Source organism: Muscardinus avellanarius (assembly GCF_963383645.1).
Source record: "Muscardinus avellanarius genome assembly, chromosome: 6".
Classification (NCBI taxonomy): domain Eukaryota; kingdom Metazoa; phylum Chordata; class Mammalia; order Rodentia; family Gliridae; genus Muscardinus; species Muscardinus avellanarius.
In genome coordinates, this window is record NC_137791.1 from 118,152,530 (window position 1) to 118,166,558 (window position 14,029).

At 38.7% G+C, this 14,029-nt stretch overlaps 1 protein-coding gene across 4 annotated transcripts in view; it reads right to left on the bottom strand.

The window, feature by feature from the left end:
* Positions 1 to 479: 479 nt before the first annotated feature.
* RBPJ (recombination signal binding protein for immunoglobulin kappa J region) overlaps positions 480 to 14,029 on the bottom strand; it is a gene marked incomplete at its 3' end in the record, with an annotated part of 85,088 nt that continues 71,538 nt past the window's right edge. For 2 of the 4 annotated variants that reach the window (XM_080697471.1, XM_080697472.1), the window contains exons 6-11: positions 9,366 to 9,503; positions 9,125 to 9,237; positions 2,734 to 2,874; positions 1,436 to 1,591; positions 966 to 1,069; positions 480 to 795 (exon numbers count right to left, since the gene is read on the bottom strand). In XM_080697471.1, coding sequence (XP_080553597.1) covers positions 480 to 795; positions 966 to 1,069; positions 1,436 to 1,591; positions 2,734 to 2,874; positions 9,125 to 9,237; positions 9,366 to 9,503 — 968 coding nt within the window. The remainder of the gene's footprint in view (positions 796 to 965; positions 1,070 to 1,435; positions 1,592 to 2,733; positions 2,875 to 9,124; positions 9,238 to 9,365; positions 9,504 to 14,029) is intronic. The other 2 variants (XM_080697473.1, XM_080697474.1) reach the window with 2 other exon arrangements.

The following is a 14,029-nucleotide window of genomic DNA, read 5'->3' on the forward strand; positions in this document are numbered from 1 at the left end:
ACCTATTTGGTAACAAGGTGTACTATATACTGTGATATAAAAAAAGGTATGGTGAAAATGTACCTTTCACTAAAGCTTATACAAGTTCCTTGGTCCATAAAAACTATGTTAAATTTGTGCCTTCTAGTTTGTTTAACTTTTACTCCGGCCACGTATCTATTTCTTGCCCATTAAGAAACAAACAAACAAACAAACAAACAAACAAAAAACAACCACCCAGCCAAACAACAACAAAAAAAAACAGCTGAAAACACTTGATTTCCAATAGTTTGTACATTTTGATGTTTTTTTGTTTGTTTTACTGTGGCTTCTGCATTTCAAATCAGCACTTGCAGGTAACGGGTTTTTTTTTTTTAATAATATCACCTGGTATGAAAAGTTTTCCCAAGAAACCACAAAAGAGTGTTCGCTTTTCCTTTCCTTTTTCGTAGCTTTTTGCTGCACTCAGGTCAGTTTAAGTCCTAGCAAAACGACGGTAGTTAGGACACCACGGTTGCTGTGGATGACGTGACGCTGGTTGGGTTTGTGCTGGTGTTCGTGTAACTCCCCTCGCTGTTTGTGTTTGACTCGTTAGAGGGCACTTGGCTTGAGTTGGCTCGAAGGATTGCTCCCGCTGCGCTGCAGTGCGGCCGCGGCCCTGGTTCTGGTGTGTAGGTAAAGGTAAGGCTGGTGGAATAAATGATTCCATCATTACGGACCAAAGTTACTGGAACCTGGACTGGCTGCCGGACCCATCTCCAACCTTCTCGGAACGCAGAAATGTCTGGGACAACACACAGCATGCTTTCTCCACATCTGAGGAGGAGGAAAGCAAGTCATGTAAGAGCACTTTACAAAGCAAAGACGACTTCTGAAATGAGGTGTAAAACAAGGTTACTTAATACATTACAGTGAATGTCAGGAAGGAATCTCATGTACCCACACCCCTCACCCATTCTGGGAGACGTTAAAGTTTTATGCAGTACCTGTACATGGTTTCAGCTTCTACATCCCCAAACCACACTCGTAAATTTGGAGTGAAATTCTGTCCTGTAAGTTCAAGCATCGCTACGTCCCCACCGCCATTCAACTGTAAATGACAGAAAACCATGTTGAAACAACTTTTCATTTGTCATTAAACTATACAAATTAGGTTCTTGTTCAATTTCATTTGTGAAAGTTTATATATGATTACAGTTGTAAAATATTTCCTTTAAATGACAAAATTAAAAAGCTAACTAAAAATATTTCAATATATAAGATGATTTAAATTTAAATTTTCTTACATGTAGTTAGTTGCTATCTTCATTTTTATTAACAAATAATGCATAATAAAACCCCCAGATCACAAGATTTAAAGAAGAAACTGAAATTACTGTAAAATAAAATTTTGCTAAATCATAGCTGAGAACAGTTGCAAAAAGCTAAAAGCCACATTGTGACTAAGCGGTCTCACCTGAAGACTTTCTACGACAGGCACAGGGGTGACAGGGGCAAGGACAGGGCCCATTCCCTCATAAAATGTATACTCTGCCTTGTCTGTGCTAATGATTGTCCAGGAAGCTCCATCATTTATCATCTCTTTATTTGGTTCTTTGGGGCATGGAGTGGCCTATGAAGAAAAAATGTTCAGAAATGGAATTTTACATACATTGCAGTATAAGAGAGTTTACCAAATAACAATCATGCAGTGGTGTTAAAAAGGAGAGACTCTAGCAAAAAATTTGTAAACTTCCTAAAACGTGCTGCTTTGCCAATCAATCCCTAAATAAATGTAATCAGAGTATTAAGGAAATCCTACCGATAGCAATATTTTGTTATAATACAAAATACTTCAATCCTATTAAATAATAGCTTTCAGAGTACCCATTAACTGGATATCCATTACTGGTACAATTTCAGTAACAGAAGATCAGTATCTGAGATGTGAAATGAATGTTTAAAATTCTTTAGGGGCTTCTGCTAAGAAAGTGAGGCCATGGGAGCTCTCCTGTTCAGAGAGCAGGTGGAAACCATGTATTCTGAGTGGAAGGGAACCAAGATCTGAGCTGGCACATCCTTCCCCAACAGGAACAAACCTAGACTGGGGACCTAGCATGCCCATTAGTGCGTGTGTGACCATCTCTCTGGAATGGAGTTGACAAAACAATTTTGCATCAAGATATAACTATCACATTAAGTTATATACTCATCTCATAAATGCCTTTTGAAAGCCTTCTGATCAATGCAGTTAAAACTCAGATTTTGAATCATGTTACCACTGCTATCTTGGGAGGCCCCAATGTAGATGTACTGAGAATTTGAACCCTCTCTGAAAAAGGCTTTCTCTACACAGTGCGTTCACATAATTTCAAAGGGTTGGCTGAACACTGGAAATCTACTGTTAAGACATCTGAGGGGCTTTATGTTCCCCAGATTAAGAACCCTAGAACTGGATGTTGACTGTTTCTCTGAGAACATTTTCACAATCTGCAGTTCTCCCCTGAGGGGAGGATCACCAGCATGTCTGAGGACCATGTGTGTTCAGGACCCTTGGGCCTGAAATAATATCTAAATACAGTTTCATGTATTTGGATACATAATAGAAAGTGAGAAGCCTGTGTTTCTATACACTGCAAATCCAACAGTTCACACACTGTATTTATTTATGTATTATCCTAGGGATCAAACCCAAGGCCTCAAGTACCATTGAGATGCACCCCACCCTGGCCCTACTTTGCGTATTTAGATTTCACAAGTAATTTATAAACACACCTGAAATTGAATTATTCTTTCTTGAGAAAGGCACAAGTACATTCTTTCCGTATCCTTAAGGTAAAATGCACATTTGTGGAGTTGTGACACAGGATCATCTGCATCCAGTAATGCCGTCTGCTTATCAACTTTCCTAATTATCTATATTGCAACAATTAAAAAAAAAAGGTCATTCACATACGGAAAGTGTTTACTTTGTACACCGTCAAGAGTACACAAAGTATATGCTATATAATACATGTCACAGTTACATGTCCTATACCTACATATAGAAGAACATTTATGAAAAATAAAGCTAGGAATTTTAAAACTTCTTTTAGATTACATGCATATCAAAATGTGGAAACTATCGTTCTCCATGAACTTCTAAAAGAACAGAGCAAGCGGCACCTGCAGACCAGTGCTCCCCATCATAAAGTCATTCTCATCTGGCAGGGTTCACGTGGGGCCGAATATTCTGCGTGTTTGACCAATTCCATGTTAGTGGAACAGACATTAATGCTGCTATTCTACAGATCATATTTTGAGTAGCTAGTTCTGATGATCTCTCCATTAATATCCAAACATTCCAAAATCAGAAGGGAAAATCCCCTGGACACTATTTCTACAAATGTGCTAGTCAGGGCAGACATTTTACGTCCATTACCCAATTATTTACATATTTAAAAACAAAATTAGTTTTGCAAATTAGGAAACTGAAGGACAGTACTAACAAACCTTAAAAGATACTGCACATAAAAAAGGTAGTTATTAGCCGGGTGTGGTAGCGCACGCTTGTAATCCCCACGCTTGGGAGGCCCAGACAGGAGGATCACACAAGTTTGAAGCCAGCCTCAGCTACTTAGTGAGGATCTCATCAACTTGGTGAGACCCTGTTTCCAAATAAAATATAAAATAGGTCTGGGAGTATAGCCCGGAGGTAGAAAGCCCCTGGGTTCCACCCCAGTACCACCAAAAAAAAAAAAAAAAAAAAAAAAATGATGAGGATGAAGAGAGAGAAAAGCAAGATTTGGTACAGTAAAACTGCTTTTACTCTCACTTTCCTTTCCTACTGGACATTCCCAACAGCATGCAAATGTTATAACTATTTCTCTTAAAATCAAGAGTAAAAAAAAAACCCTCCCTTGACTAGATGCCCCCATCCGTTTTCTGAATCTGTTCCCCTTGAAAGCAAAGGCCTTTTCCTTGCTGCCCCATCTCCTGAAGTCTCTCCAGTTTTCTGTTCCAAAGACTGCACTATAACTGCTTATCAAGACCACCACGGGCTTCCAGACAGATGAATCTCATAGCATTTCTGTCCTTATCTAACTTTACCTCTTGGAAGCATCTGATGTTCTCCTTTGGCAGCTATAACTGCTTTAGCAGACGCATAGAATACCCAGAAAGGAGTCCTCAGACCTCACCTCTTCTCTTTATAATCCGCACTCTCTGCAATATTTAGAGGTTGGCAACCCCTAAATTTTGATCTCTAGCCCTATTCTTCTCTCCTGCATTTAACTTGCATATTTAACCATCTATTCAACAACACTTAGGATGTTTAAAATCCACATCTCAAGTTTAAAATATCAGAACCAGGGCCAGGCGTGGTGGCGTACGCTGGTAACCTCAGCCTTTGGGAGGCAGAGACCAGAGGACCACAGTTCGTGGATAGCCTCAGCTACCTAGTGAGGCCCTTCGCAACTCTGTGAGACCCTGTTTCAAAAAACATAAAGACTAAAAAACAGGACTGGGTGTGTAGCTCAGAGGTGGAATGCCCCTGTACTGGGGAAAAAAAAAAAATCAGAGCCAGAATTTAAATTTTCCTCCTAAATTTGATCCTTCCTCAACTTATAGTTGAATAAATGACTTTCACTTGTACATCCTTATGCTCTCTTTCTCTCTCTCTCCATGGCAACTAGAATTATCCTTTTAGACACAAATAGACCATCATTCGGGTTAAGACTCTCCGCTGCCCTTCTATCATACAGATAGGATAAAGTCCGCGCCTCACACGCACAGGGTCCCGGGAGATGTCGCCCACGCTAGGCTTGCGGCTAAGCTAGCTGCCCTCACCCCTTGCCCTCTGCTCAGGATGCACTGCTCTCCTCGGCAGCCACGGCCCACTCTGGCTTACGCTCTGCTGTATTTGTTCTGTCTGCCAGCGATGTTCCTCACTTCATCCATGTTCCCCGACTTTATTCAGGTCTTTGATCCGTCACTTCCGAAAGATTCCCATGGCCTCTCTACGCATCTCCAATCCTCAGTCTCTTAATTCCTTCCATCTTAGCTGGTGTTTTAATCATCATGTACAACACACACACAGCTGGGTTTTCTTTTGTCTATCTCCCTGCCAGAATGTAAGCCAAGGAGAGAACTGTCTTGCTTGCTACAGTACCTCTGGCATCTGGCAGTGCTGGACACACAGGAGGTGCTCAGGACTATTTGGAGAAAGCATGCACACACACCTATGTAACACCGCTGCAGAATCAGTAACCACTCGAGGATGATTGTGAGGACTGAACCAATGCACGTAAAAGGGCTTACAATGGCATTAATATTATCTAAGAAAACTGGCTTTTACTACCATTCATGCCTCACACTCAAAGATCATTTTGCTTCAGCAAAGCCACAACTATGTAAAGCCCCAACCTTTCAAATCAATGTTCTTCATAGTTATACACTTTTAGTTCTGCAGTATATTTTTAGTCAGAATGTTTGTCATTCTCCTGATACTAATTTTTAAGCTAAAAGGAAGACATTACATTTCTAGCAATTGTAGCTTCTAAGAAAGTCTGTGAGACTAAGCAAAACATTTCAATTCAATGCTAAAGTCTTATGGTTGTATTTTAATTCAGTGAGGTTTGGATTTTAGAAAAATATGATTTTAAAAATTTGATATAAGATTCCCAGTACTTGGGAGGCTGAGACAGGAGGATTGCAGGTTCGTGGCCAGCTTCAGCAACTTGGGAGGCTCTCCACAACTTAGTGAGGCTGTGTTTCAAAATAAGGAATAAGAGCTGGGCCTGGTGGAGGATGCTTGTAATCCTAGTACTTGGGAGGCTGAGATAGGAGGATCAAAGGCTTGAGGTCAGCCTCAGCTACTTATGGCCTCAGCTATATAGTGAGGCCCCCCGAAACTTAGTAAGACCCTGTTTCAAAATAAAGAATAAAAAATAGGGCTGGGGATGTAACCTTGGAGGTAGAATGCCCCTGGGTTCAATCCCCAGTACTGTAAAAACAAAAACAAAACAAAGCCAAAATAAGGAATAAAATAGGGCTGGGGTATGGCATGGAGGTAGAATGCCTCTTGGGTTCAATCCCCTGTACCACCAAATTAAAAAAAAAAAAGAAAGAAAGAAAGAAAAAAAGAAGTCTAAAATTTTCTGTAAGTCACAGGAGCACTTAAGTGTCTTGGGCACTGTTTTTCTCTACAACTCAGTTATCTGTGTCCCTACTTGTTTTACTACCAGCAGGAGGAGGAAGCACACTGATAACACAGGCCATATCTGGTGTTTCACTTCCCCAACAGCTCTTCAGACACCAACACCGATGAATAACCTCACTCCCACCAATTAAGAAATCAAAGATAGCACCAAACTCTGGCTTGATGACTTCTTTTTAAAAAATACCTTTATGAGTGCGTCGCGATTCTACATCATAATGAGGTTCGATGTGACACAAGCATCCATGCACCCGGCACCTGGTGGCTTCCTCCATCCCACCTCGCTCACCTCCTGGTGCACGTAGTGCAATCACAGCAATGGCTTCACAGATCACCACACTCTGAACCGCTTCCTTCCTTAATCCCTTTCCTCCTAACTCCCTCCCCAGCCCCTTCTTCAGGCTTCTCTTCACATTCGTTAAAATCTCTTATGTTTCCCATTTTCTTTCTAGCTTCCACATATGAGAGAAAATATATAAGCCTTGACTCTCTGACACTGGCTGGTCTCATTTGGCATATTCTCTAGTTTCAGCCATTTTCCTGTAAATGCCATGATTTTGTTTTTCTGTTTGGTTGAGTAAAACTCCATTGTGTGCATATACCACCTTTTCTTTATCCACTCATCTGTTGACTGATACTTGGGTTGGTTCCATAACGTGGTGATTATAAATTGTGATATCATGCCAGCGTGGTTGTGCACACTTGTAATCCCAGCATTTGGGAAGCTGAGACTGGAGGACTCAAGTTTGTGGACAGCCTCAGCTACTTAGTAAGCCCTTTGCAATTCAGTGAGACCCGGTTTTAAAATGAAAAATTAAAAAAGAAAAAAATAGGGCTGGGTGTGTAGGTCCGAAGTAGAATGCCCCTGGGTTTCATCCTCAGGTCCGGAAAAAAAATAATGTGATGTTATTAACATTCTAATTATTAAGAAAAAGAAATCTGAGGAAACAGGCATACAAACGCATTACAACTTGGATATGTGTGTGATTTTAAGTTCAGAAAATATCAAGGGTCACTCTGAGTAACTGGTGCTTCCTCTGAGCTGGTTCTGTAGACACTCGGGGTACAATAGTTACTGTCTGTTGGAGGTTAAGAGGATAAAACCCCACAGAAAGGAAATACATTATGTATATTCCTAACAATCCACCTGTCCAGCAATTACTGTGTGAGTCTGTTACGGGGTTGTTCAACCAATCTGAGTGATCTACATTCTATACCATATAATAGATAATAGTTATTAATGTAACTTTATCAGCTGATGACATCATGAGTGGAGCTGTAATGGTCAGAGTACAGATCTTCGATGCCCTCACCCCACAGTATGACAGCCTCGATGAGACATGCAGTAAGCGTTAACAGGTTTATTGTTAGTTGGCCAGATCTGCATAAACAGTTTTCACAGTATCCTACACAACAGAAGTTTCACTAGGACATTTATCCCACTGAAACCTGGTCAAGGAGGGAAAATGTTTTCCAAGCAAAGCTCTCCAATGAGGTTGACATTTGAGAAAGCATTTTAAAAGCAACTTTCAGATAACAGGATTATCTTTTCTAAAGCATATGGGTGCTATAGAGGCTTGGTTGTTGATAACTACGAGTGGAAATCAACAGGTGTAAGAAATGGTGCCGATATCTAAAGCCTACCTATGATTTTGAGAAAAGTTGTCAGAATTCCTCAGTCATGGAATTTCTAGAAAGACATTTATTAGCATGTTAATGATGATACTGCAACTTCTTCTAACATCTTCTCTAAGTTAATTTAACTTTTTATAATGAGAACCATATCGTTTTGAGTGTAAAAAATTCAATTTAAAATAATTTTTAAGCAAGGCAGACCACTTGTGTTTTACATTAAACTTTAAGTGAAATCATTATTGTAAGATCTGGCTCTGTCTTCTAAATGGTCCCCACATAAGCTGTTGCATACAAAGGTATTAATACTCTGAACATTTGGTTCTGGTGTACAAGGAAAGCTAACAAACGCCATCCTTGGAATAGGATAAGACACAATGAACGAGAAGAACTGAGTAAATGTTGATTTGTTTGCTTCTTTCCATTTTTTATACCTCTCCTTCTTTACCTAGCTTATTAAATTGAAATGGGAAGTGAATCATACAACTGTAACACAGAAATACCTCCCCAAATAAAAACAAGTGACACATTTACTCAGACAATTGTAGACCAGCCTTTCCTCTACTGGAATAGCCCACAAGCTATATAATAGCAAACTTTTCACCAGAGATATATATAAAGCATGTTAAAGAAAAGTATTACTAAATGTTCTACTTGTCTAACACCCTCAATCTGACCTTGAATGGCACTTACTTATAAATCGCTTTCACCTTTAACTAATGAATTGTACTGTTTCAGAAAAGGAGAAGAGTTTTAATGGACTTTTGTCTTCATTTTACTAAGAAAAGCAATTTTACAGTTTTACAATCTTCTAGTGAACAAAAAGCCCCCAATCCCATGCCTCTTTTCTGAGAAAAACACTAATTTTATTTAGTCTTAATAAATCTACCTTGTTAAAGTAGTCTAATAAAAATTATGCTTATATTTTAAAAGAATTTCTATGCTTTTAAAAACTTGGTCCCACAGCAGAATACGATAGCATATAAAAATAAACACAGTGTATTTATTTGCATTAGTAAAGACTACACTGTAATTTATAGTGACCTCTATACAACATGTTCACATATACAAGCAAAAGGAAACTAATACCAAACTTTATTGAAAAGAGTATAACAGAGTCATTAAGAATATACTTATAAAAAATATGTCCTGCCTTAAAGCACTTCTGAAATAAAGTAGGGTCTAATTATCCACTATAAAAAATAAGGATTACTGACATTACCTTTTAAATTAAGAAGCTTTGACACTGAGGTGTGTTTTCATATCTGAATTTTATGCTTTCCTGTTTTAAGAATTAGTTTTACTTGACACATCACTAAGGTAGAAGCACAGCCTTACCAGTCTTGGGAGTGCCATGCCAGTAACCGAACAGACAAGTTTGACCGTCTGTCCATAATGGATGTAACCATCTCGGACTGTGAATTCTTCTCCTTCTGATTCATCGTCATCCACTGCAGCAAGTGGAAAGAGATCAAATGGTCATCCCTTAAAATGTATTTTTTGCTTAGAATAATGCCAAAACAATATATGCAAACATCTTAGTAGCAAAGAATTTAATAATACACATTTTTATACTCACAGAGATGAATGTAAAATGCTCCCCACTGCTGTGAACTGGCATGGAAATTACCTCCTTCTACATGCAAGTATCTGGTACTAACAGTCTGGGATCGAAGTCGATTAAACAAAGCCACCTTTGTTCCTGAGGCGATGCATACTGCAAAGAAAAAGAAGCTTCTGTTTATGTGACTGGGGCAGGTGGAAGAGAGACAGGACAAGAAGAGACTTCTGCTTGTTATGTTGACTTACTAATATTTAACAACTAACAGATTTTTGTGTGTGTGGTACTGGGGGTGGAACCCAGAGGCTTTCTACCTCCGGGCTATACTTCCAGACCCATTTTATATTTTATTTGAAAACAGGGTCTCACTAAGTAGCTGAGGCTGGCTTTGAACCTGTGCAAATCCTCCTGTCTCAGCCTCACAAGCGCGGGGATTACAAGCGTGCGCCACCACGCCCGGCTAACAACTAACAGATTTTGATGATAAAAATTTTATTCTGAAAAAAGAGATCATACCAGAAAGAAAGCCAAAACTTATCAATGTCAAGCTAATGATATAAACTTTTAATAAAAGTCATTTTAAAATGAGACCTACACAGTTAAACACATAGTGCTGATCACTAGAAAAATATCATTTAAAAAATATTACATGCCAGTCGGATATGGTGGTGCAAACTTGTAAACCCAGTACTTGAGAGGCTGGAACAAGGAGAATTGCAGGCTTGTGGCCAGACCTCTGCAATTTGTGAGACCTTGTTTCAAAATAAAAGAATAAAAATAGGGGTAGGGGTGCAGCTCAGAGATAATGCCCCTGGATTGCATCACTAGTAACACACACACACACACACACACACACACACACACACACACACACACACCTCTCAAAAAAACAAACAAAAAAAAGTGCCCCAGATTTAACCCTATCATATAGGCACGGGCAGTAAGATCCTCAATAAGACCCCTATAGCTCAGGAAATAAGAGGAAGAATGAATACATGAGATCATATCAAACTGAAAAGCTTCTTTCCATCAAGATAAGAAGAGCATGAAAAAGAAATTCTACAGAAGCCAGGCGTGCTGGTGCACGATTGTAATCCCAGCATTTGGGAGGCTGAGACAGTAGGATCCGGGTTCGTGGCCAGCCTCAGTTACTTAGTGAGGCCCTCTGCAACTTAGTGAGACCCTGTTTCAAAATAAAGAATAAAAAAATAGGGCTGAGGGTGTAGCTCAGAGTTAGAATGCCCCTGGGTTGCATCCCCAGTACTGGGGGGGGGGGGGAGAAATCCTGCAGAATGGGAGAAAATCTTGGCCAGCTACTCTTCTAACAAAGAATTATCATCCAGAATATATTAAGAACTCAAACTCTTAACAAAAAAAAAACAAAAAACTATCAATAAATGGGCAACTGAACAGATACTTTTCAATAGATGAAGCACAAATGGCCAACAAATATATGTAAAAATGTTAACATCTTCAGCAACTGGGTAAATGTAAATCAAAACTACACTGAGAATGCATCTTACCACAGCTAAGCAATCATCAAGAATACAAATAATACTATTGGCCAGGATGCGTGGGACAAAAGAACACTCAAAACATTGTTGGTGGGATTGCAAATTAGTACAACCACTATGGAAATCACCATGGAGAGTCCTCAAAAGACGAGTAATGGGATTCCATATGACCAGCTATACCGCTCCTCAGTGTTTATCCCGAAGAACTAACGTCAGATACTACAGCAATATGTGCACACCCATTGTTAAAGTGATGCAATTCACAATACCTAAGCCTAGGTGTCTGTGAGTAGATGAATGGATTAAGGAAAATCTGGCATATATACATGGTGGACTTTTCTCAGCCATAAAAAAGAATGATTATTATTTGCCAGTAAATTGTTGAAACCTGTGAACATCATACTGAGTTATTAATCCAGACTCAGTCAGGAATATGTGTTTTCTCTTATAAATGGAAGCTAGAGAGAATAAAGAAATAAAAAAGGGCCTCATGAAAATGGAAGAGAGACCAGTAGAGAACGTAGGTGGGAAAGGAGGAACTAGGGAATGAAGCCGACCAAATTATGTTATGTACATGCACTAATGTTACACAATCTCATGTTCATGAATAATTATAACGTGCCAGTAAAAATAACATAAATGTCCAACAGTAGAAATCTGATTAAACAAATTATAGTATTATCATTTTCACATTTATATACAGATTTAAACTAATTGATAAAAAGTATCTCCCATGGAAAAGTAAACTATAAATAACTATGGCCCCATTAGGCAAATGTATTTTATGTGACTGCATGTGTCTCCATATGCTTGCATACAGGGCATCTGCATAGAAAAGGATCTGCCTCTGAATACTGTGATTTTAGAGAATACTGTTGTTTTCTAAAATAACTTAAATGTTATATTGCATACAAACATGATATATAAATATTAACAGTAAATAATTTGGATGTAAAAAACACATTCAGGTACATTAGGAAAATATTCTTAAAGTGAAATATGTTCTGTCACCATGTTCTCTGTCATCAAGAAACCAATATTCAATACAAACACAAAATTAAAGAGATTAAATAAAAACATGTAATTTGATCCAGGTAATGTGACACACACTTATAATCCCAGTACTTGGGAGGCTAAAATGGAGGATCACAGGTTTGTGGCCAGCCTCAGCTACTTAGTGAAGCCCTATGCAACTTAAGTGAGACCTTGTTTCAAAATAAAGAATAAGAGCCGGGCATGGTGGTGCACGCTTGTAATCCCCGCGCTTGGGAGGCTGAAACAGGAGGATCGCACGGGTTCGAAGCCAACCTCAGCTACTTAGTGAGGCTTTCAGCAACTTAGTGAGACCCTGTTTCCAAATAAAATATAAAAAAGGTCTGGGAGTATAGCCTGGAGGCTCTGCAATTCAGTGAGACCCTGTTTCAAAATAAAGAATAAAAAATAGGGCAGGGGGTGTAGCTCGGAGGTAGAATGCCCCTGGGTTCCATCCCCTGACCCTCAAAATAAAAATAATTAACTGGCGTGGTGGCACATGCTTGTAATCCTAATACTTGGGAGGCTGAGACAGGAGGATCACAAATTTGGAACCAGCCTCAGCAATTTTCTGAGGTCCTAATGCAACTTAGTGAGACTCTGTTTCAAAAGTAAAGAATAAAATAAAGCTGGGGATATAGCTCAGAGGTAGAATGCCCCTGGGTTCAATCCCTAGTACCATTAAAAAAAAAAAAAAAAAAAGGAAAAAAAAAGAAGTATTTTGAATTGGAAATAGCTTGAACATGAAGATATCATATGCTTCCTGGTGCAGGCGACACATGACCATCCAGAAAGCAGTGTTGTCCTTCAAGCAACAAAAAAAGAATAAAATTTAAGTTAACCAAACTTTACAGAGGGTCCTATGAGCATTCTCAATGATTAGTTTTTGTCCTTGGGCCTTGTCACTGGTTACTCAAGCCCGGCTATAGCAAATCCTAAATTATGCCCCTACTTTTGATGCATGATTCCCTTTGCCTGTCTTCAGCAGGACTCCTGTTACGACAGTTAGCAAGAATTCCCCTTCCCCTGAGTTCTCCTCCTAAATTTTGATCCACTGATCCCCTCACTTAATTCCTTGGCTAAATCCCCACTTGACTTTGTGGTATTTTGAAACTGGTTCTATAATTAAGATTCTTTCCTCTATTGCAAGAGTACTGAATGAAACCTGTCCTTCCACTTTCTTAATGTCGACCAATTTTTCTTTCTGGCACTACCAATTTCAGAAAATACACTCTGCCAAAGGAATGAAATTAGCAAAATCAAGTATGTAGAAAATTTTATGGCTAAAGACTCCTGAATAAATAAATTACGGGGGAAGATATACATTAAAATATATTCAAAAGATGTGTCAACATAATATGTATTATAATACCTAGAGAATTTCCCTTTTGGGTCAATAAATTGAAAATTTGACATTTTAGCTGGGTGTGCTGGCACACATACTTGTAATCCCAGTATTTGGGAGGCTGAGACAGGAGGATCACAGGTTTGCAGCAGCTTCAGCTACTTAGTGAGGCCCTCTGCAACTTAGTGAGACCTGTTTCAAAATAAAGAATAAAAATAGGGCTAGGGGTGTAGCTTGGTGGTAGAATGTCCCTGGGCTCAATCTCCAGTACCGCAAAAAAAAAGAAAGAAAAATTGACATTTTAGACAATTTTTAAATTGGAACAAAGATTTAATATGATACTAAGAAATATTTTTATAGTTGTTTTTAATGTGATCATGATTTTGTGACTACATTAAAAAACAAGAGACTTCTATCTTTTATAGTTACACAAATATCTGCATACAATATGTCTTAAGATTTGTATCAAACTAAAAGGAAAGCAAGGGAAGTGGGGCTAGGATGGGGTATAGATAAAAACAAAAGTTAAGATTATTGTTGAAGTTAGAGGATAAACACAAGGACCTTCATTCTTTTATGCAATTCTGTCTAGCTTAGAGTGGAATTTTCTGTAATACTGAGCAAACGAGGACATCAATAAGGAGAAAATAGAATGAAACACATCTACCATAAAAACTAATGAGGTCATAATGGAACAAAATAAAAAGCAAGCAGACAAAACTAAAACCCTAAAACCTCACTTGTCACTTTCAAAGAGTATTTCATTATTCTGCAAATTGGTAAATAAAATA